The sequence below is a fragment of the Thamnophis sirtalis genome, unplaced genomic scaffold (genome assembly GCF_051295495.1).
Source record: "Thamnophis sirtalis isolate CommonGarterSnake01/CBP01778 unplaced genomic scaffold, rThaSir2_p1.2 scaffold_2, whole genome shotgun sequence".
Lineage (NCBI taxonomy): Eukaryota > Metazoa > Chordata > Lepidosauria > Squamata > Natricidae > Thamnophis > Thamnophis sirtalis.
In genome coordinates this window covers 68569368-68592147 of record NW_028261382.1, presented here as the reverse complement: position 1 = coordinate 68592147, position 22780 = coordinate 68569368, and the positions used below count along the sequence as shown (strand labels likewise).

General features: G+C 42.7%; 1 protein-coding gene across 3 annotated transcripts in view; it reads right to left on the bottom strand.

Annotated features, from left to right (window-relative positions):
• SPECC1L (sperm antigen with calponin homology and coiled-coil domains 1 like) overlaps nt 1-22780 on the bottom strand; it is a 69679-nt gene that overhangs the window by 9612 nt on the left and 37287 nt on the right. For 2 of the 3 annotated variants that reach the window (XM_087705921.1, XM_087705922.1), the window contains exons 6-14: nt 21381-21454; nt 19735-19910; nt 18081-18244; nt 17025-17147; nt 15671-15762; nt 13985-14075; nt 10661-10744; nt 9903-10059; nt 1927-2029 (exon numbers count right to left, since the gene is read on the bottom strand). In XM_087705921.1, the coding sequence (XP_087562047.1) occupies nt 1927-2029; nt 9903-10059; nt 10661-10744; nt 13985-14075; nt 15671-15762; nt 17025-17147; nt 18081-18244; nt 19735-19910; nt 21381-21454 (1064 nt within the window). The remainder of the gene's footprint in view (nt 1-1926; nt 2030-9902; nt 10060-10660; nt 10745-13984; nt 14076-15670; nt 15763-17024; nt 17148-18080; nt 18245-19734; nt 19911-21380; nt 21455-22780) is intronic. The other variant, XM_087705923.1, reaches the window with a different exon arrangement.

Here is a 22780-nt window from a genome sequence, read left to right as displayed (position 1 = left end):
TGTGGTATAGAAATCAGCCACATGTTCACTAACTGGGTGGCAGTTAGGAGGAGTCTGTCTTTATTGTATATTGAGAAAACATACAATAATCCAATCCCTCTTTGGGTAGGGGTATTAATGCTAGTAGAGGGGCCAGAATGGCAGCCGCTTAAAGATACCAAGCAACCAGGCAAATGAATGGCAAAGCGAGAGGACCCCTGTTAATTAACATCATTTCACCAAGTCAGGGACCAACGTCTGGACCACAGCCCACTAGTGGGCCATGCGGTGTTTGCAACCGGACCACAGAGGCGCGGATGGGTGGTAGGTGCATCTTTGTTCCGTCTGCGTGAGCAGTGTGCACGCCACATGCCACTCACACAAATGGAGCTGCGAGAATGTGCTAGCTTGTGGGCCGCTCATGCGGAGCCATCCCTTCTCTCAGTACCCCTTGTTGTGTGCCTGTAACTTTGAATGGTTGCTGAACAAACGGTGCTGCCGAGAACTATCTTTGTCTTCTGAATTGCCATGAATCTTGGTAAACAAATTCATCAGCGGTTATATTTCCTGAACAAACTTTTGAAGTCTTCCATCTGAACTACAAAATATATAAAACCAACCTGCTTGGCATACAGTACCTGGCATATTTAAAGCATTAATACTAGAATTTAGAAAACCTGGGTAATATGCAAAACTAATGAGCACAAGGCTCACTGAAATCTAATTTGGGAATTTAAAATTAAATAATCATTATATTTCTTCAAAAAAAAAACCCTATCCAGGCAGAACAAGCTTAGACTGTTCATGGCTGTTTCCAGCCCAACAAGGTATATATGGAGTGCGAGTATAAAAAACAGACAGCCTCCTCCCTCCCACCATTCCAGGTTCATTCCACAACAGAAAAGCCAGGCAGAGAAAAGACAGCAGGGAGGGATTCTGCTTAAAGCAGCCAAGTGAATCTCTGAGGCTCGATGCTCAGAAGCAGCCACCTCTCCATACAGGTACAGATGAACCAGGTGCTCGGCTTTGGCATCTCTGATTAAAAGGAGCAGCCTTAATGGTTTGCAGTCTCTCTTTCTCACCCAAAGGAGAGCAAAGAACGAGAGGACTGTGGTTCTTTTGAGCAGGGAATCAACTTCCAGTCTTAGAGACCAGCAGAGATTATTCCAAGTCTCGACTGCCTTTTGTTTTTTTTCCTTTCCGAGAGGTTCCATTCTGAGCTCTTTCTCTTCCGAAGCGTGAGGGGAAAACAGCCATTTCAACCTCCGGGAATAGGAGTGTCAGCTGCTCTGTCAGAAAAGATATTTACCTTGTGCAAAGTAACCAGAGTAGCTATTAATAACTGTTTGGCTGGGACGCAGCACAGGAGCTGTTCCTGCAGGCACAGGACATATCGGCTCCCTCACGCTTGAGATGGCGGAAGGTGCCCCAGCCTTGCCGCCTCAGCCTGTGTATTTGTATTTTATTATTTGTATGCCGCCCTTCTCCAGGAGGACTCAGGGCGGCGAACAATTCAAGGGGGAAAAAGGGGAACGTAAAAAGACAAAATACAAATAATAAAAGTAGACAACAGTCGCACAACCATACATGTCAAGAGGGGAGGGACCTCATCACCCCCAGGCCTGCCGGCAAAGCCAGGTTTTGACGGCTTTTCGGAAGGCCTGGAGAGAGGTGAGGGTCCGAATCCCTGCGGGGAGTTCATTCCAGAGGGCCAGAGCTGCCACAGAGAAGGCCCTCCCCCGGGTAATAGCCAGGTGGCATTGGCTGGTAGATGGCACCCGGAGGAGGCCAACCCTGTGAGATCTAATGGGTCTGTGGGAGGTAATTGGCAGCAGGCGGTCTCTCAAGTACCCAGATCCAATACCATGAAGGGCTTTATAAGTTACGACTAGCACCTTGAAGCGTATCCGGAGACTGATCGGTAAGCAGAGGCCCAGCCAGGCTTACCTCATAGCCCTCGGTCTTCTTCTGGCACCACTTCAGCAGGGCGTTTCTCTTGGAGCCCCCATACTCCCTTGCCAGGGCAGACAAAGGGTCCTTCCTCTCCTCTCTGGAAAAGAAGGAACAGGCTTTGCTCAATCAAAGTCCCCCAAACATTGAGAGGTGTCACCCGTGTGCTGTGCCCTGCCTGGGTAGAAGGCCCTGGGCCCAGAGCCCCTTCCGCCACCCAGGAGCACCCTTGCCTAAGAGGTGGCAGCCAAGCTGGGTGGGTTGCTCAGCACACCGAGGCAGATTTGGGGAAATGGGGGCAGAAGCACTTTTTTTTTTTATAATCATGGAATCAGTTGGAAGCATTTGATACACATACATGAGATGTAAACATAAAGAGTTTCTAAACTTTAATTCAAATTTAGAGAATCAACTGATAACATCTCCCTGTGACTCCTGGCTACTTGAGAATGTCACCTTCACCAGTTGGGGGCGTTAAGTCCAGAGACACCTTCCACCGAGGCAACGCAAATGGGTGGAGAAGAACAGCCCACTTCCTGAAATCACCTCCTTAAAACACAGAGTGGTCCTCTCGCACACAGAGGGACCTCCCCATTCTCTGACCAAGAAGCCGAGGCGAGGCAGGAACCAGACACAGGCCGATGGGCCCTAATTCTTTTGGGAGGGCAGCTGCCCTGGAGCCCAAATACCCCCTCCCCCCGAGAGCCTTAGCCAGATGCACTGAGCTTCCAGTCCCAGGAGGCCTTCCTTGCATGTGCTGACAAGGTGGGGGAGGGGATAACGTTTGAGACAGAAATCCCACCTTTCCTAGGGCTTCTCTTTCTCAAATAACTGAGGCCTTTTCCTTTAAGAAAAAAGAAAGGAACGCATAACAGCTGCTTTCAGAACCAGAAATGAACAGACATCTGGCAGTGCTCTGGCCAAATCCAGGAGGGCCTCTCTTGTGCCAATTGCCTGGAAGTGAACAGGAGAAGCAGGTCGTTGTTTATGCCAAAATCCATTCATTTCAAACTTGGAAAGGTAAACTCCTCCGATCCAGTTTTCATGATTCACGCTGTTTTCTTTTAAAGTTAATTTTAATTTATGTAAGGCATTTATATGCCACACCACTTGAACATTGTGGTTCTAGGTAGTTTACAATAAACCAAAAGACAAGAAAGCAAAATAAACAATGGAATGAAAAGCCAATGAAAACTCAAGACAAAACTCACAAGAGGCTAGTGTTCCTTGGCCGCTTGAAGATGGGTGGACTTCAGTTCCCAGAATTCCCCTAGGAGTTGAAGTCCACACACCTTGAAGCAGCCACGGTTGAGAAGCCCTGCAACAGGCCATTATGGCTCCCCTCCAGATGGGGCTCCAGGCTTGGCAGGCCTTCCTAAGGTCAACTGAATTGGGGCTAACTGGGTATCAGGAGGGGGGGGGGTATTCCAGAGGGCGGGGGACTTAACCAAAAGGCAGACATCTCAGGTCCTGTCAGATGGTCCGATTTCAAGAAGAGGCTTAGATTTGCCATCCGTTGGTGGCAGTGTGTGGAATGGTCAATACCACACCATACAATGTGGCAGTTGTTTTATTACCTTCTTCCAAGGTACTTTTCCAATTCTTAATCCAGCCTTCAGCATTGACATTTCCTACCAAGAACCAACCACATTAAGATCTGCTTATGCTTCCTGGGATCGGCCAAGGATGCTGCACCTCCTGCAGTTCCAGTTGGAGAAAGGTTGTTCTTCAGGGAACTGCTTTCTATCGCCCAATTTTTGAAGTGGCCAAGAACTACAAGAAGCCTGTTTCAGCAGCCCCTTTGCAAAATTGGATTTTTTTGTATTTCACCAGGGATGAGCAAAACTTTATATGTGGTCTAGACACAAATAAATCTGTGTGATTGGTCTTGGGCATGGCATGGACGGAGAACAGGAGCCTTCAGGCTGAAGGACAAAGAGGCAGGTGGCATGCAGGGGCTGTGGGGTGATAGGAAAAGATGGCACTGGGGAGCCTAAGGGGGGACAAGGAAAATCCCAACACCCTTGAATGGGGTTTGTGACAACTGGCCATGGCCAACGTGCCACGGCCAACTGACCGTGAGACAATTAACCACAACCAACTCCCTGCGGGACAAGAGTTACACTAATATCAAAGAAATGGTGGAATTGAATTATTAAAGAAAGGATGCAAACGGAAGGATAGAAAGAAATTTGAATGACAAAGATTAAAATAATTAAATAGAATTGTTAAATTATCCCACAGCAATGGTGAATTGACCATGACAAGTTGGCTGCAGCGAGTTGGCTGTGGTAGGTTGTCCCATTCCGCCTTGAACGCCTGCAGCTCACCCATACTCATTCTGGTATGTTGTTTTCCTTCGTCTCCCTGACTTGGCTACCAGCATCACCCATGCATTCCCATAGAGCCAACTGGATGTGCTGGGCTTCAATTCATATGTGTGATGGTGCCCAGTGGGAGGAAGGGAAAGGAAGATCCTGGGAACACTGAAAGACAGCATGACCCAGAGGCCATGCAGAGGAGAGAACCTGCTTCAGCACTGCCCTGCTTGCTGGTCAAGCCTCTCTAGGATTTTTTTTTAGCCCAAACCAGTCAAATATTCCAGGTTTTAGTGTGGCTGAACTGCAATCCACCTGTGCTGAACCTCTGAACCACAGTGCATTTCCTCTGAATGCTACAGAAATGCAGTTTCCATCTGATGCACACCTTCTATAGTCGGAGGGACTAGCTTTCTCTATGTATAAGAGTAACCACAAACTAACTGCTGATCCACAAAGAATGCAATCCTTCCAATAGGGGTCCATCAGGATCACATGTAGGAACTGTGAACATCCCTCAAAAGCAAGTTTTGCAAGTTTTCATAATACCTCACCTGACAAACCAGAGGTCTAAATAATGATTTCTGTAAATCCTCTTTCAAAATCTGCTGGCTAATCTGACTTCTAGGGCCTACTAGTTTTTTGCCTTTTTCAGAAAGGAAATGCATGGAAAATACAATGTAAGTCTTCAAATAGCGGTAAAATAATTTCAACATAAAGAAAAGCATTATATTCTCCCTATCAAATGGAAAAACCTGCAACACCACTCTTCTGGTTTTTTCAACTTTCATAATTCTGCAATTCTCTCAGTATTAAAACACATCCTTCTCTTGCCTGATCATTTTTTCCTTACTTTGAAGCAGATACTATCTATTTAACAGTCACAAGCATGCTAAAATGTGATTGAAGAAATGGCAGGTATTATGTTTTATGGGGTGTGGTGTTTCCTCACTCCTACCTACCCAGTCCAGCTCAAACCCATTTCTCATTCTCATTCTGCATCCATTTTTAGTCAGTCTGTAATCCTAAAGATCTCCAATGTCTCTGCAAGGATTCCTTAGAATTACCACTGCTCTGCCAAACTTCCTCGTCTATGGGTCTGGTTGATAGACTTTTAACTAGATATCTATGGATGTAAGAATATAAACTACATGTTAGGAATATTTTAAGTCTAAACTACATCTTTCTTTAAAAAGAAAACAAAAATCAAACCATCCGTAACACTGCAAAAGAACAGTACAGCTTGTTTCTAAATTCCAGAGAGGAACACATTTTATGTCAAGTTCTTTGTTTTGAAAATAATGTTTCAGGAAACAAATAAAATGAACTGTGTGCACACAATGAGAAGTGGTTTACAACAAATATTAATCTTATAAATGAGTCTGACTGTTAGGTCAGCTACATTCCAAGCCCAAACCAGTTTAACTGTTTTTTATGCTGGCATTCTAGACCTTGACTAGCATATTGTTTAGCCATACTTTTTTCATTTCTTAGGATAACCTTATTTTAATACTTAGATATCTAATAAATTATTTAACATCCATACTAACATATTAAATAAACATACAGAAATAGCTTAATAACCTATCCTTTCATCTGATGGCACTAAGAATTGACATTTGGTTAGCTCAAAATAAAATATCTATTCTTTACAATGCAATTGTCAACCTGCGGTGCTTTACTACAAGCTGGAGAAAGCTGGTTTGATTCAAAGTAACATCAATACAAGTTGAAGGTTATGATTTTATGGGGTTATATTTTATATTTTGATATTGTTAGCTACCTACAGCCTTGGGGAATGGGCAGCTTATAAGCAAAACAAACAAACATTTAAGCATTTTAGCAGACTAACCACAATTTAGCAGACAAACCACCATTTGGTAGCATCTACCAAAAACAGATGCCAGTTTTAGCTACATTAAAAGAAGCATTCTTTTATTCAAATCAAGCTACCTCACCCTAGCCTCATATTCTAGACCCACCCAATGTATGTCATTCAACTTGAAAAAGAAAGGGAATTTTGCTGGGAACCCGTGGAGAATGCTGAGGCACACAAATCTGATAAAGAAGCAAGCTGGGAGGACAACCAGTAGGAGAAGCACCAGGGGAGGATGGATATATCTACTCTGGAGAGCAGAAGATTCAGGACGGTATATGGCCTCGGAAACAAGAAGTGCTGACAGAGTTTTGGGTGCCCTAGAAAACCAAACTGGAACCAGAGAGACATATGCGAGGGAGTGGCAGAACCCGGGGGCAAAGGTAAAAGAGGCATCAGCCTAGAATCCCTACATAGCCACAAGCAAATTAAGTCCAATCCCCCCTTGAATTCCATGGATCCAAACAGGAACTGACCCATTCATTGAGAATATTCCTGTGTACTGACATGATTAGCAATACATCAGTTTCATTGGACCTTCACTGATCTTTCCTGCCCGACATGGAAGAAGCAACTCAACAGAGCCTCAACTCAACTCAAAAGATGGCTGATGGGGAGGAGGAGCCAACGTCACGACGGCACATCGTGCGGACTCGACTGTCCGAGCCCGCCGATGACACTTTTGCCCTTGGACAGTCCAGCAGGACCTAAACCGTCCCGAAGAGATGGTGAGTGGGAAGAGAAAACCTTGCTGGTCGCAGGGACACTGCAAAGTCCCTGATCGACCCAAGGGTAGCGCTTCCAACCGGTGGCAAACAGGCAGCCCCCAGACTGACATAGTCAGAGACGGCTCCCAAAGGAAGAGAAGTGAAAGCATTCCATCTGATGAGGTTTTTTTTTCCTTTCTCAAGATTGCCCTAAGAAACCCTTTTTTTTTTTTTTTTTTTTAAATAATTAGTCCTTTAAGCAAGAATAATGCCGCGAATTCAATCCCTATTGGACTGCTTTAGAAAGTTTTTTGTTCCTGCTTGTAACGATGTTTTGTGGATTGAAGTGATTGTTTCCTGTTTCTCTGCTTGAAGTGTATGGACTGATCTTTTTTCCCTATTTTTTTTCCTACCTTAACTGTTTCTCTTGGTTCAAACTAACAAAAAAAATTCTTACTTTAACAAATTCTATTTGTTATAAAATCACACTAAAGATACTTAAGGAAAAAGCATAGGGAAAAAATAATTGAATCTGCCATTTGAAAGCCTGAGCCTGAAGTTTTCTCCTGCCTTGAAACAATGTATCCTTTGTTCTTTTCTATTTGACTTCACTGACTTTGCAACGGAAGGGTTTGGAACTTGTTTATAGAACCTGATAAAGACTCAAGGGCATGATCAATGTTTTGCTGGTGCTCTTGGAAAATATTTTGGTAAGAGAAGGAAAAGGAAAGAAAGTGACAAGAACCCTTCTGCCTTGAAAACTACAAAAGAACTTGTGTTTAAGATTGAAAAAATGTGATAGGCTAGAATGGCAGATTCCTCTTTTTTTTTTCTTTTCCTTTACATTCCTTTGCATTTTGAAAAATGGATCAATATTCAAATGAAGAAAACTTAATAATCCAAAACATCCTGGCTGGACATTTCAGAAGAATTTGAGAGATTTGACAAGAAATGGGGCAGACTATGGGGTACCACAGCAAAAGAGGAGAGTGTTGGAGCTCCAGAGATTAAAGAAGAGAATGAAAATACAGAAAACAAAGACAAGACCTTAGATGAACCCATTAATGGAGTAAATGTGAGTGAAAGTGAAAAGAAGGGAAGCTGGAAAAGTGACTTTGACAATTTGGAACTTTCTCCCAAATTCCAAGATGCAGGAGAAAAAAAAGATCGAAAAGGATGGAATTAAGAAGAAAAATCCATCCAGAAATAAGTTTGACAACCAAAGTTAAGCTTACGTTAATAACAACTCAAGGGCAACGAAACTACATGAGAGATCCTTCAAGCCACAAAGTGCGAAGAGAAGTTCTAAACTCTGAAAAGGTGCTAAAAAGAGAATTGACACAACAGCTGGCGAGAAAGGACCATTTTGTTACTGGAAAGACACTGGTTGATAATGCCATTTGTTGATAAAAATTAGCTAACCTTTGATGATTAATAAGTAGGGATTTTAGTACTTGGTAGACTGTTTTAGATCATCATTGAATGCTTATTTGTTAACATATAATTTACTATGATATTAATAATGAAATGATAACCTTAATTAGGATAAATAACCGGACCATAAATTGTAAATTGAGATCTGGTGAAAAGACTTATAAACTTTATAAATTTCTTGTTTATATCTTGTTATGAAGGTATAAATAATTTGGATCAGAAGAAGAGGAGATGTGATATAAATAGCAAACAATTGGTTTTTTCCCCCTCTTAACTATAATAACGAGAAGGAAATGTTAATGTATACTTTTGGTGATTATCAACTAAAAATGTCAACATCTTTCAGATTGTCTTAGATTTTAAATGGTTATTTTGTTAACACTTAATAAATTTCTCTTTAGAGACAGTTATAAAGGTAAATCTCTCTTGGGCCTGCAAAGGGGAGAGGTGAGAAAAATAGTAAATAATTTTTAGTTAACTACAATAACAATAAAGAAATGTTAATGGATAATATTTAATGATATATACTGGTGTGTTGTACTGGTAAAAGCAAAATGAACAGAAGTGTTAATCTGTGAGTTTTTTTGGGGGGGAAAGGAGAGGGAATGTTAGATATCCTTTTATTCGACTTTCTTTTAGAATATGGTATAAAGATGTAAAGTTATGGCAGATTCATTGTGACTGGGAAAAACAAAATGCCAGTAGGTTGGTTGTGTCGTTAAAACCCTAATTAAATGAAAATTGTGATATAGTGATAGTAAAATATATAAATTATATAATGTACAACCTAAACTGAATGAAATATATGTAATGATTGTGGAAGAAATGCACGAAATATACCTGTAACCAATGGCTTTCTACAAGATGCAATGTAAGATGATTTTTTCTTTTGTGTTTCTCTTTAACAAAAACAATAAAAAAATTATAAAAAAAGAGATGGCTGGTGGCTGTAAGCGCAAGTGTGGAGAGTTGCTTAACAGTGAACGTCTTCCTCAAAGGCTGCTGCTGCCACCGCCACCTTCTCTTTAAAGGGCACTTCATTGGAAGACGGCTCTAACTCCACCTGCAAAGCACGGGGAGGGGGGGGGGGAGGGGGCTGGACTACGCGAGGTGCCCAATTCCTCCCGAAAAGGATAGCAAGAGAGTTATGTATGAAAAGTTTCTTTTTTCTCAGAGTACCAAAGCAGTTGAGCAGAAACTCATGTTTTAAGTTCCCTTCAATGGACTATTGCTGTCTTCTCAGACTGCTGTTTGTTGCCGTATCCAAATATGCTTCATGCACCATTAAAAGAGCTCACAGGGTGTATTTTAAATACTACTCAGCTCATTCACTCCATGCAGCACTGGATTTCAATGGGTGCAGGAATGAGAGAGAGGGGCATTCTTGCGCCATGCTAGGGATTAACAGCAACTAGCCAAAAGCAAGAGGGGAGAGTGCCCTACATCAAGCCAAGGGGATGCTTCAAAAGCATGCAAAGGCCAGTGAATGTTCTGACAATGGCCAGCAGACATGCTCCCAAGTGGCGCAGCAAGTGCCAGTCAACCCTCAGGGTTAGGAAGCCCAACTGGGGGTCCCAGTGATGAACTTCACTAGCTCTGCTGGTCAGGGCCTGAATGGAAAAGACCAATGAGCTGTACCTTATTCGACTCCGTGTTGTAGGAGTGACCGATGCTGTTGGTGAAGATGAGAGTGACAGTTGTGGCGAAGCGGTCCCAATTGCTACGAGGGAGGCTGGAGATGTTCCATCGGGAGTGGTCATCTCCCGTTTGATTTCTTCACTGCTTCGGCGAGACACTTGGATGGAAAATTGGAAAGCCTGGTGTTCAATTTCATACTGGATCTTACATTGGCAATCTGAGCATTTTAGTACCGTTTACAACCCCACCCAGTAGGTGTTGCCACCCCTGAGTTTGGTCAAAGAAGTAAGATCTAGGCTTGTTCCTGAACTTCAAAGGACAAACTCTAAGGGCTTAAGATGTTATTTAGAAAGAAATTGCACTTACTCTACTGATCTAGATCTTAAGTTGTAGAAGTTCTATTCCACACACATCTCAAAATGTGTTTGGTGAGGAACAAATCTCCTGTGTCTGCTTTAAATATCTATTCTTCTGTCCGATTACAAACAGAGGAATATCACATAGCAATAACCATTTTCTTTACATATCACCCCTTAACTGTGCTCCCTGGGATTAGATAAAAGCTAAGGTTGAGATTCACCCATTTCTATGTGTTATTTCACAAACCACCAATATTATAATGAAGTGGCCTTTCATACCAACGTATCCAGAAGTCCTATTTGAACACTCTTACAAATGGACATTTTCTAAGGGTGTTCACAGCACAGTATACAAAGAATGGCTTGCTTCCCTAGTACCCATCATTACCCCATTATTACCAGAGAGCGATTTAGCACTTTCCATAGCAGGAACTCTTGGCAGAGAAGCTGGTCTGCTGGTAGAAGAAGTTCTCAACAAATGATCTGCACAGAAAGGGAATGAGGAAACGTCACCTCAACCTCAGCACAAGACCTGACCTGATCCTGCCTACAGGGAGAGATGGCAGAGTGGATGACCCAGTACAATAAAGACCGAGTACTTGTGTGTATGAGCATATGTTCACATATGTGCAAGCTGGCTTACTGCTCCATATGTGGTGGGTCCCAAACTTGAGACTTAAACAAAACTTTCATCTAATGCTGCCTTCAGCTATGAAGAAGTGGTCACTTGGGCTGAAAGACAGACTTTTTCTGATGCTGCAACTTGGCTGGGAAATTACTCTGCAAGCAAAAATTGGCTTTTCTTTTCTCTCAGATACATTCTTCCACGGGCTGGATATACTTTTCTTCTACTGAGAACCTTATTATGTCTCAAATTGTTAGCATGCATACTGTAGCTTCTTTTCTCTAGCTTATCATCCTGTTTTCATTGCACTGTATTTGTTTAATTTTAATTTTGGGATGCATTTGTTCCAAATCACACTGAAAATTATTTTTCAATTAAAAGAATGGGATAAAAAGTGATTAGGTAAAATAAACCAAATGATACTGCATAAAACCCAGGTATGTAGTATTTTCTGATTTGGGGCAGAGCGATGCAAGCATGTGGCAGGCCCTTTCCCATTTCTGTATAGAGTATAATATATTTGGATTCCAATTTACTTTCCCGTTTATATTAAATAATGCCAATGGCATTCAAAAAACAACTAAAAAGGACTAAAACAAAGTATTATTTTAAGTGGTGGAGGAATTTCTATTGTTGATGCTTTGCTGTTATTTGTCCAAGTTCAAAAGGAAGCCTATTTCTTGTTCACAAGAAAACTATTCTTGTGAAAGTCTATTTTAAAAGCCCCAGCCATAAATCAAAGAGCTACACCCAGATGTGAAAACCATTCATTCTTACCGGAAGGGGCCTTTGAAAGGAAAAGTTGATAAGTAAACCTACCAAGCACCAGAAAAATATTTGGAAATGGAGAAATAAATATTATAGTTCACTATTGTCTCATTTTTTGTTCAAGAAATACTGTCCCAGTAGAAGCAAAAGTGAATAAGGAAAGTAGATTGTATACAAGATCTGTGCAGGTGTGGTATGAAGAAATCTCTATATAGAGGAACATTTGAATTTGGATTTTCCCCTCATTAAACACACAAGTCAGGCCCCTTCTGAATAACCTTCCAAAAGCAGCTCGTTCATATGTGTAGAGAAGATGGTTTCTAAAATGCTCCACTGGTAAAACACAGCTTTTGGGATCTCATCCCAACCACTTTCAAAGTAGAATATCTTCATCAATAGGACTTTTCTAAGAGGAAAGCCTCAGCATAGGGCAGAAGGGATCTGTCCCAGAGGTGGCATTCAGCCAATTCGCACTGGTTCGCGCAAACCGGTAGCGGAAATTTGGCGCAGGTCACTGAACTGGTAGCGACTGCTGGCTGGTCACGCCTCCGAACCGGTCGCTTGGTCACCGGTTGCTCACTCGCCCACCCTGCCCGCCCGCTTGACACTCACTCACCCTGCCTGTCCAACTCTTGCTTGCCTCGCTGATCCCATTATATGTTGCTGTCAGCCTCTATTTTGCTTGCTTACTATCAGTTGCCATAGAAATGGGGAGGGAGGGGGCTTGAGGTATTTAGGATGGGATTTTCTGGTGCTGGAGGAGTTATCAGGAGGGAGTTTAGTTCTCACCATCTTCTGCACATGCTGATGGCTGGTGGTTGGACTTGGTCAAGGTCAACCATCTCTGCATACCAACTGGATGAGGTTTTTTGAAGATGCACCCAACATGACACCTTAGGGAGTTGCTCATCGGGTTGGGGTAATTGGGGGGAGGGTGATGGGCAAATATTTGATATGTACACGTTCGCGCCATTTTGGCTCAGATCTACCTTTCCTTTTGCTGCTTTCTTTTCATAACCAGTAAAAGTATCTTTATCTCTATAAAAGTGGAGTTGGGCGTTTTCTTTCTTGGTTATTGGAGGAGGCACGCTTGGCAGTTGCCTTCGCTTCGCCATGCGGCTCAGCCACACATTTCACCAGTCGCCTCCGCACTTCGCTAGTCACTCCGCGCTTCGCCCGCTCTGCTCATCTCACTAGTAAGCATGTTGCCCGCTCACCCTTCGCCTTGGGTTAGGTGCCGGTGCCCCAGGGATGCGTCATTCCTTGAGACCCCAGGTAATGCGCCATTCCCTGGCTCTGGCTTTGCCGAGCTACTGCCTGCTCTCCCTTCGCAAGTCGCACACATCGCCCTCTTTCCCCCTGCTTCCTTCCTCATCACACCACCTGTGTTTGGGCTGCTTAACTACCTCCGGTAGCTTTCAGTGGCCCCCGGCCAGCTGCCACTGCTGGAAGCGGCTGGCAAAGAAGCCTCCCAGTTGCCGCCTCTTTGAGAGCCGCTTTGTGGCTGCAACGGCTGGCTGGCGGCTGCCGAAAACTACTGGAGGTCAGCTTGCCTTTTGGAGTCCAGACCAGATGCCGTGGGAGGAAGGTAAGTACTCCAACCAAAGAGGCGGTGGTGGGGGAGGAAGGAGGGCTAGGGCCGGGGCTGCTGAAGGAAGGGAAACGAGGTGACACGTGCGACTGGCGAAGGGAGGGTGGAGTGGCATGCAGGTAGATAGGTAGAAGTTCAAAAAAAATTCCTACCTTTTTCTGTGGGCGTGGCTTGTGAGGGGTGTTATGTGACTGAGTTGCGTAAGTTTCATAAAGTTAGCCATGCCCACTCAGTCACATGATACCCCTCCCCCACCTAGCCACGCCCAACAAACCGGTAGCGAAAACCACTGATCTGTCCCGAAGTGATTCCTTTCCAACAGAAGTGATAGAATGCATAAAGCCACGCAAAGTTTTTCTAAACAGGCAACTTTAGCATCACTCCAGGAATTGATGTGTTTTTAAAACAATCACGGGGGAATTGGCTGAGGGAACCTTTTGCCTACTGGAGCAGTGAAGTGTCTCGCCTTTGGGCTCAGCCATCACCAGAAGATGCTTCCAAAGACAAACCATTCTCTTGTACTGGAAGGGTCCAGAAGACAGACAACAAGCCACAATTTAGCCCAGCCAGCTCTTAAAAGATATTGCAGGCTGTCAGTGACTCCACCTTGGGGTAAATCTTCCTTCTGCAAAGGTCCTCCCAGCTCAGCCCCCATCAGTGCATGTTTCTGAATTATGGAAACGTCTGGAGGATTCTAAAAATGTGCCTGGTGATGTTCATAGCAAAAGACGCTTCATACCTTGAACTGGAATTTCCGCATAGCTGGACCTTTTGTCTGATAAAGTTGCAAGCGGCTTAGGAGAAGAGATTGGTCCACTGATGGAATGTCTCTAAAGGGGGGAAACACAACTGTTGTCATTCACCACTTGAATATTATGCTCCTATCTGAATTTTAAAGACATCTCCAAGAGAGGCACCACTAACCCCAGTAGGTCATTATGATTTAGCTGAGCAAGTAATGGCAGAAGATCAGGCTCAAAACTAGCCAAACCATCAGTTTATGCTGGACTCCCAGTCGTGGGTCCCTCACTAGGGAAGATAAATGACTTGTTCCAAAGATTGTGGTTGTCGGGCTTGGCTGGAGACCTTGTTTCAAGATTCCCTAGAGGGTAATTGAGTATTTTAATTATATTGTAATCATCACATTCACAGTGCTGAAGACTGAAGCTTTACGGAACCCCAGGAGAGAAAGTCACGATCTTTGGGGGAATCATGCTCCAGAGAGGGGCTTCAACAGAGAAGGCACCCTGCTCAAGTCCCACAAGATGCCAACGTTTAATGGAGGGCACCCATTTAGTGTACTGGGTAGGCAGAGTCAGTTAGGGACAAGCCAGTCTCTCAAGTATTATGCAGATACTCCTTGCTTAACGACGGCCCTATTTAGTGATTTTTCAAAGTTACGATATTGCTGAAAAAGTAACTTTATGACCAATCTTCACATTTACAACTGTTGCCATATCTCACACTCACAAGATCTGCACAGTTGGCCATGTGGAGGCAATGGAGCAGCTGGCAATAAAATTGTGCTCAAGTCATGTCTTGCTTAATGGCCGTGTTACTAAATAATCAACTTGCCCTCTCAATTTTGGCTGTTAAAGAAGGACTTCCTGTATTGCTGGTATTCCTGACTAGGGGTGCTTGCAAAAACAGGAACAAATAACAAGCTAGAGCAATGAGGGAGAATCTTTTTGACACCGAGTGCCCAAACTGGAATGTGTGCGCATGCCAGAGTGCCGTAAACTCAAAGACGAGGTGGCCGGTGCATGGATGTGTGCGTCAGCCAGCTGGTCTTCGGGTTTACAGCACAAATGTGCACTGGCCAGCTGATCTTTGGGTTTCTGGTGGTCCGGCGCCCATCAGCACCAGCTGGTCAGAGCACATGGGCACGCTGGAAACTAAAAGAGCAGCTGGCAATGGCGTGCCTGCCCACAGAGAGTTCTGCATGCTGCCTCTGGCACGTGTGCCATAGGTTTGCCATCACGGAGCTAGAGGGTTTGCCCCCATTTCTACTTCTCACACAATCCAATGCTGAAAAGGCTGCCCGATTTCTGATCTCAGGCACTGCAGTTCTGATTGTTCCAGTTAATCATGGTTTGTAAGGAGTTTTAAACTAGCATGTCTTACTTTGGGTCTCACTGTTTTCCTAACTGTGGCTCAGTAAAGAAGGCTGTCCCCTTTGCAGCCTAAGAAATAGGTGGATTGTCCCCTCTAGGAGACCTTCAGACAGGTGAAGCCACATGGCCAGTCACGGCTTCTCCAAAGAGACAGCAGGAGGTACACAACTCATGTAGTTTGGGCACTATTATGGGAAGCCAATGATAAATAATACTCTTTCCTGAAAAACATTCTGGGTTTGTTTCTTGGCATAAGGCTATTGCTGTTGCTAACCTGCGCCAGGCCTGATAAAACCTGTTGATGCACTGACCTGCATTGGGGAGACAGCGGCTGCCGGAGGGGTTTTCAAAGGACTTGGGCTCAGTGGAGTTCGGGGGACTGTAGCTCCAGCAGGACTAGGAACTATGGAAGAAGAAGAAAGCAGCTCCAGATTTATATCTAATGGCATAAATAACCTAGCAAGAAACCCTCTTCACCTTTCCTCATACCAAGGAAAGAGAAACAAGCATGGCTGGCAAGAAAGTTCAGCTCCCCCTGGAGAGTCGTCACCCTCTGGGTGTCCCCGTGCAACCTGGGCATTTTCACTGCTTTCTTAGGGCAAGATTTAGACTGATCTTGGGGCAAGGAAAATTCCCTAGAATTTGCATTTCAGGGGGATGTTCAAGGGGGTCCAATCTACAATCTACAGAGCCAGAGGTGTTGCCCCGTAAGCCCCCATCTCCCCAGCATGGACTCCTCTTATTGCAGCACTGGAGTTTTTGAATTTCCTTCTCTCTGCCTAAGTCTAATAGATTTCAACTAGTCCCTTCACAGTCAGAATGTTAAACAGTGAGTAGAATGTCGAACAATTTACTTTAAGGATGGATTGTTTAATTTTTAGTGCTGCTTTTACTCCTAGGATACAAACTGAAATTAAAAATAATAAAGACAAACTAAGAATTTAATTGGTGCACAGAGCGGGACAATTAAACGATACTAAGATGAATGAAAGGGACTCTGATGGGTCTTCGATCTAAAGAAGCTAAACTGGTACTTTCTTATGGCATCTGCCAATTAAAATGCTTTTGACAGATGTACAAGGACCAGATTCTCTAGCAGTCTCAAAAAACATCCAGAGATGGTCTCATGTTTGAGCTCTCTTTTCTTCATTCTTACCCACTTCCCCCCTTTCTGCCATCTTAATTTGGTTTTGTTGTTGCTTCCTTGTTTTTAAATGTTTCTAGCAATTTGTATATTGCCCAGAGTCATTGGGATTTGGAAGTAGTACACATTTAATAAATTATTACTATATACACAACAATGTGAAATCACAGCTGCCAGTTCTTTAGCTGGTGTTGGCGTAACGAGAGTATTACATGAGCAGATCCAAGCCATGTGGCCTTTTGCAATTGACCTATGGAAATACTGTCAATGCACAGATTTTCTAAGTGCCATTCAGAGCTTTTTGATATGGAACGCAATATGGGAGTTTTTGTGTTTATATCAGAAAATTAAAATATCTCTAAAGTGGAAACTATCAACATTTATGATGAATGGAATATTGTAGAGCTGGAATATCTGATAATAGAACATCAATGGATGCAAATCTTTAAAAATATCAAATTTATTTCTCTGAATTTGAGGTTGAAAATCAACTCATTTGGAAGTTTTTATTCCATGCTCACCCCAAAGGACGGAGTGTAGATTTTCTTTGTAGGTAACAGAAAAGTCTGATGATGCATTGTCCCATATGATTTGGCCCGAAGTGCGACTGGTTCCTTTCTGGTTCCTTTCTGTAGCATATATAACTAGATAGGTGGATAAATGTTCTAATCACATTCCAAAAAATTTTGTGGAACTTTGGTCGTATTGTTTGTGGGAAATAGCTAAGTAATTTACACCAAGAGACTGAAAAGGTGTTATTTCTCTATGCTTCAAAAACTGGATTCAGGAAATGTGCAGTTCCTTTAATTTTTGAACCTTATTGTTTGCTTATTCTTTTTTGTTTGTTTTGTTAAAAGAACTTAAAGAGATTACTCACTAGATGGCTGTATATAACCTCTCTTAGCCATGTTTTTGTGTTTGTTCTTACTATTTTTGTTGTGCTGTAAGTCAGGAGCCCCCAACCTGTGGGCCAGGGCCCACTACCGGGCTGTGGCCACGATTGGCTCATATTCCCATTTGTGCTAGCATTGCTGCAAGTGTCGTGCAGGCACACTTGCTGTTTGCGTTGCATGGATGCGTGTGGCCCCGTTTGCATTGTGTGGGCACTCACGATCGCGTTCACGTGTGTGTATGCATGCATAAAGGCGCCTACCGCTCCTCCCCTCCAGGCCCCCAACCCAGAAAGGTTGGGGACCTCTATTTTGTCTGTATTTTTAAAAACTGCAACAGAATAAATATCTATTTTAAAACAGATTCCAATTAGTAATGACCTTTTTTGGGAAGGCATTTGTCCCACTGGAAAGTGATCTCTAAGCTGTCGTTTCCTTTCAGCCACTTTTATTCTGTAACTCCTACACACAAACCTACTCATCCCGGTAAACCCTTTGGGACTAAGTAGGACTATGCAGAGTGAAGGCAATCAATGGGGAACAGTAAGACATTAATGGCAGAACGTAAGAAAAGAAAAGAAAACACATCTTGTAAAATAAAGCTACATTTATCATCAATAAGAGTCTGATGTGGCGTTCCTGTGTAATATTTCACTAATTTTATGCAGATCTTTAAAGAAAAATTACCTTGTGAGGCGCTATCAAAGGACTTGATGAGTGTTTTGACCGTGGGGGTTGGTTCCGAAGAGGTGGAGGACCTCCGGCTCAGCCCCATGCCTTGCCGCAGGGCTGCCAAATCTCTTTCCACAGCATTCATGTAGTTGTAAACTCGGCCACGTTCCTCTTCTTGCCTGTGGTCAGAAGAAACCCAACAAGGTTCACTTTCAACGGTTTGACTAGCACATCATCCAGTGTGCCTGAAATGCTAAAACTCTTAAGGGAAAGAACAAGCAGTAAACCCTTTACGACATGAAACATATGGAACTAAGACAAAACGGGGCCACTTGGAAACAAAGAAGGATTTTTTCATACTTTGAAGTACTGTCAAGTGCCTTCTATGCGGTGATCTATAAATATGCTCGAGAGAGAGATGAAGCTAAAGCAAAAAGAGTGTATTTTACACTTAAATTCATGTAAGTGGAGAGGGAGGGAAAATCAGGAACTGCTCAGTCAGATGCTCCCAAGAGGTGAAAAAATGGGGATACAGGGCGTAACAGGCAAGGGGCATCACATTCATATATATTTTTGCCATCCCAATGAACATTTCTTAAAACTGAAAACAGATTGTTATTGCAATACCAATTTCTAAAAACAAATTTTGAAAGGGACACAAATATAAATTCTAAAATACTTCTAATACTGAATTTTACATAATGTGTATGCATAGGGCTTAAATATCAATCATTGAAAAAAATAGAAGATTAGAAAAACCTAGATAACAAACCATTAACATTCTAGAGATGTTTTGTGATAAATATTTAGCAACTGACTGCCAATTTTCCATAGCAAATGGGGAGTTTCTGTTCCGACTCTCCAGAGATGGTTCTGACTTTGATAGCCTCCCTGTATGGGTGGTTCCTGAAGGACCCTGGTTCAAGGCCTCCTCCTCCACCAGCACTCTAAGCGAGGAAGCCAGCAAAAGTTTTAGAAACCCAGATTTGGTTCAAAGAGAATTTTCCCTCAGGCAGTTTTTCAGAACAAAACAGATGGGAGGCTCTTACAGAAGAATCAAAAGGAAAAATTCCTAGTGAAATTAAAGAAAGAAGATCATATTGCAAGGGTCTTTTAATGCCTTTGAGCCATGATGGTAAACCTATGACACGCATGGTTCAAAGTGGCACATGACGCCATGTCTCCCGGCATGCGTGGCCTTGCATGTTTGTCTTCCGGATTTCTGGCATGCATGCATGTGAGACGATCAGTTTGTTGGAAATGCTGGTTTCTGCCAAAAAATGTCGTAAATTGTGGTGTTGTGAGCATATAACTGCAAACAGCCATAAATGTAGGCTGGCTGCCAAGTACCCAAAATATGATCATGTGACCACTGGGGGTGTGTGACTGTGGGAACTTCGAATTCAGTCATAAGTAGCCTTGGGGAAGGCTGCTGTAACTTCAAATGGTCACTGAGCAACTAATTGAAAGTTGAGGACTATCAGTAGTTTAAAAAAAGGATTTTAATACATTTATCATTTTTATAAACCTCCTCTAACAGATGAACAAAAAACCCCTGTAATTATCTGATATGCTCTTGTGCTAAACAATTGCATGCTGTGCAGCTTTCAGAAATGTAAGAAATTACCATAAATACATTATAGATGATAATTAAGTTTGATTAACATACTTGCGTGACTTTATTTCCTCGAGCTCTTTGGTGAGCTTTTCATTCTTTTCTTGAGCTTCATGCAGCCTGCGCTTCAACTCTCCAATTTCCTCCTGGGCTTCAGATTTGATGTCATTAGCAATGACCACCGCAGTCTGCAAGTCTGCTTGAAATTGGCGCCACTCTGCAGACTCTTCCTGAAAATAAGCAGGGATCAGGCAATAGATTCCTGGGCAGGGATCTGACAGGGGTGCAATTCAATCGGAAGAGACAATGGAAAGCGGCATCTTTTGAGATTGGGTACTCAGGTGAGGGGGTGGGGATGAAACCCCAAACAGCTGACACCCTGCTTGGAAACACCCGGCAGGATGGAACTCTCTCATGACAATAGCTTGCCATCTCCAACAACTCTTGCCATCTTCTTGGATTTTGCAATCCACACTTTGAGAAACAGTGGAGCAAAGGAATATGCGATTATTTTGAATGAACTTAAAATCCTATACTTCAAATCCGGTCCTAAGTAGCCCTGGGGAGGGTTGTCGTATCTTCAAATAGTCAGAAAGCCAGATACCTTGAAGAACTCTAGGATGAGAATTTGATCGGTAAACACTTTGAAAACAAGATGGTGAATAAAATTAATTAGCAAAAAATTGGTCAAAAATAAGTTATTTCAGATTAATCTTATTTTTTGATCTGGAAATGTCTTAATAGCATAATGCAATAGATAAAATGCACTTGATTACATCAAACTATTTGGCAAAATATTCCATGGCATGTAAATCAGCAAGTGTGGGCTGAATGGCGAGACAATTAAGTAGCTCTGGAGCTGGCTCAAAAGTCAGACACGTCCTTCTCAATGTTTTATCAAATTGGAGGGAATGGGTAATACAAAATTCAGTCCAGGGCCCTTCAGTGTTTATATTAGCAATGTGAATGAGAATATGGAAAGACTGCTTAGTAAGTCTGCAATAGAGCAAAATTCAATGAATAGATAGCATAGAACCCAGATCACAGAAACCACATGGAAAAAGACCATGACAGCTTGGAGAAACAGGCTGAAAATATCACTATGGGATTTAACAGAAACAAGGTGAAGTTGAAATGAAAGATAAAGATCAAGGGTAAGGGATCTTTCATTTAACAGTAATATTGTGACAAGATCTTGTGAGTTGATCAGTTACTGAATATGATCCAGCATACACTGTGGTAGCAAAAAGCCCAAGGCAGGAGCGATTCCCATTCCAGGGTGCATTTTGTGTTGATCTGATCTCCTGTTCGGTAGGAGCCGCTGGAGAGCCGAATGGATGGCCAAGAGAGGTGGCAGCTCCGAATGTGAATGTGTTCAAGTGGAGTCTTAGAGGCATCCCCACATTCCTCAGATCTGGATTCCTACCCAAAGGAGGGATCTAATGGCCTATGAGGCTTCTTATGAATTTATAAATAAAGAACTGCAGAAAAGACATGCATTCTTTTCAAACCCTTATGGAAAAGAACATGAAGGCAACTGGACTAAATAAGGAACTATTTTGTTTGAGTGGTTAAAGCACCAGGCTAGAAAATGGGAGACTGTGAGCTTAACTTCCATCTTATGCATGAAAGCCAGCTGGATGACTTTGGGCCAGTCCCCCCCCCCTCTCTTTCTCAGCCCAACAAATATGATGACTTACCCTCAGCCGCCTGTGCAGGGTCTTGATCTCTCTTTCCATGTCATGCTTTTGATCCTGAAGCTTCTTCACTGTGTCTAGTAAATAAAAAGTAGCACAGGATTTAACAAAAAACCTGAACGCATTTCACGCATTTATTATATTTTAATGTATTGTATTTTTCAGAGTATAAGATGCACCTTTTCGCCCCCAAAAAGAGGCTGAAAATCTGGGTACATCTTATACACTGAATACAGCATTTTTTGCCTCACGAAACCCCACCCCCTTCACCAAAATGGCCACGCATACCCTTATAGAGGCTTTTAGAGAGCTCCCGAGGGCTGGGGAGGGCAGAAATGAGCAAAAAATAGGCCGTTTTTTTGCTCATTTTTGCCCCCCCCCCCGCCCCCAAGAGCACTCTATAAGCTTCCTAAAGGCTATCTATGCCAGTTTTTTTATGAAAAATGGGGCATTTTTTGCTCATTTTTGGTCCGTCCCCCCCCCAGGAACACACTACAAGCCTCCTAAGCTCTATTCATGCCTTTTTGGGGGGGGAACGGGCCCGCTTTTGTGAAAAACAGGCCATTTTGGGGAGGTTTGCAGAGTGCAAAAACTTTTTTTTTTCAATTTTCCTCTTCGAAACCTTACTGCATCTTATACTCCGAAAAATACAGTAACTAATGACCAAAGTTCTCTGGATAGACTGCAAAAATGTTTTATCAAAGTAAATATCCCTCATGTATAAAAATAATAATGATGTCTTGGGAGAAGTAAGTATATTAGACTGGTATCCTAAACACCTCAGAGTGTGTGCTCGATGGCAAAAGTGGTAGCCTACACCTATGACTCTTGGCTCAACTCACTTCCCTATTTTTATGCAAACACATAAGGGCACTACTGAATTTTAATATAAGTTTCTTAGCTTGTCTCCAGGACAAAATATGTTTGTTTCAGATTAACTTTTCTTGTACTGCAGTTTTGCTCAAAAGCAAAATTAAGACATTGTCTTTCAGAGTTTGGCTTTCCAGCTTATGATACCAGCTTTCAAAATCTAAGACCGCCATCTAGTGAGAAGTTCAAGGAGAAAGCAAAGGCCCAATTTGGGAAAACCTTTCTATGTCTGTTCCTTTTTAAATTAATGGTTGTAAAATTATTTTCTTTACATCTTAATCTCTGAGGTAGGCAAGACTGTGTCAATATTGTAACCGGCTTAGTCGTAAAATGTTAAATTTTCAATATCAATCTTTCAGTTATTATTACACCTGATTTAAAACTAATGGTAACAAATTTATTTCTTAGTCTCATTGCCTACAATACTCCTAAATCTGTGAGACAAATTTAATAACAAAATAGCACCAGATAAACAGAAACAGTCAAGGAAAAAATGATCCACTCAAGACTGGCCGGGTTGCATCTGAACAAGC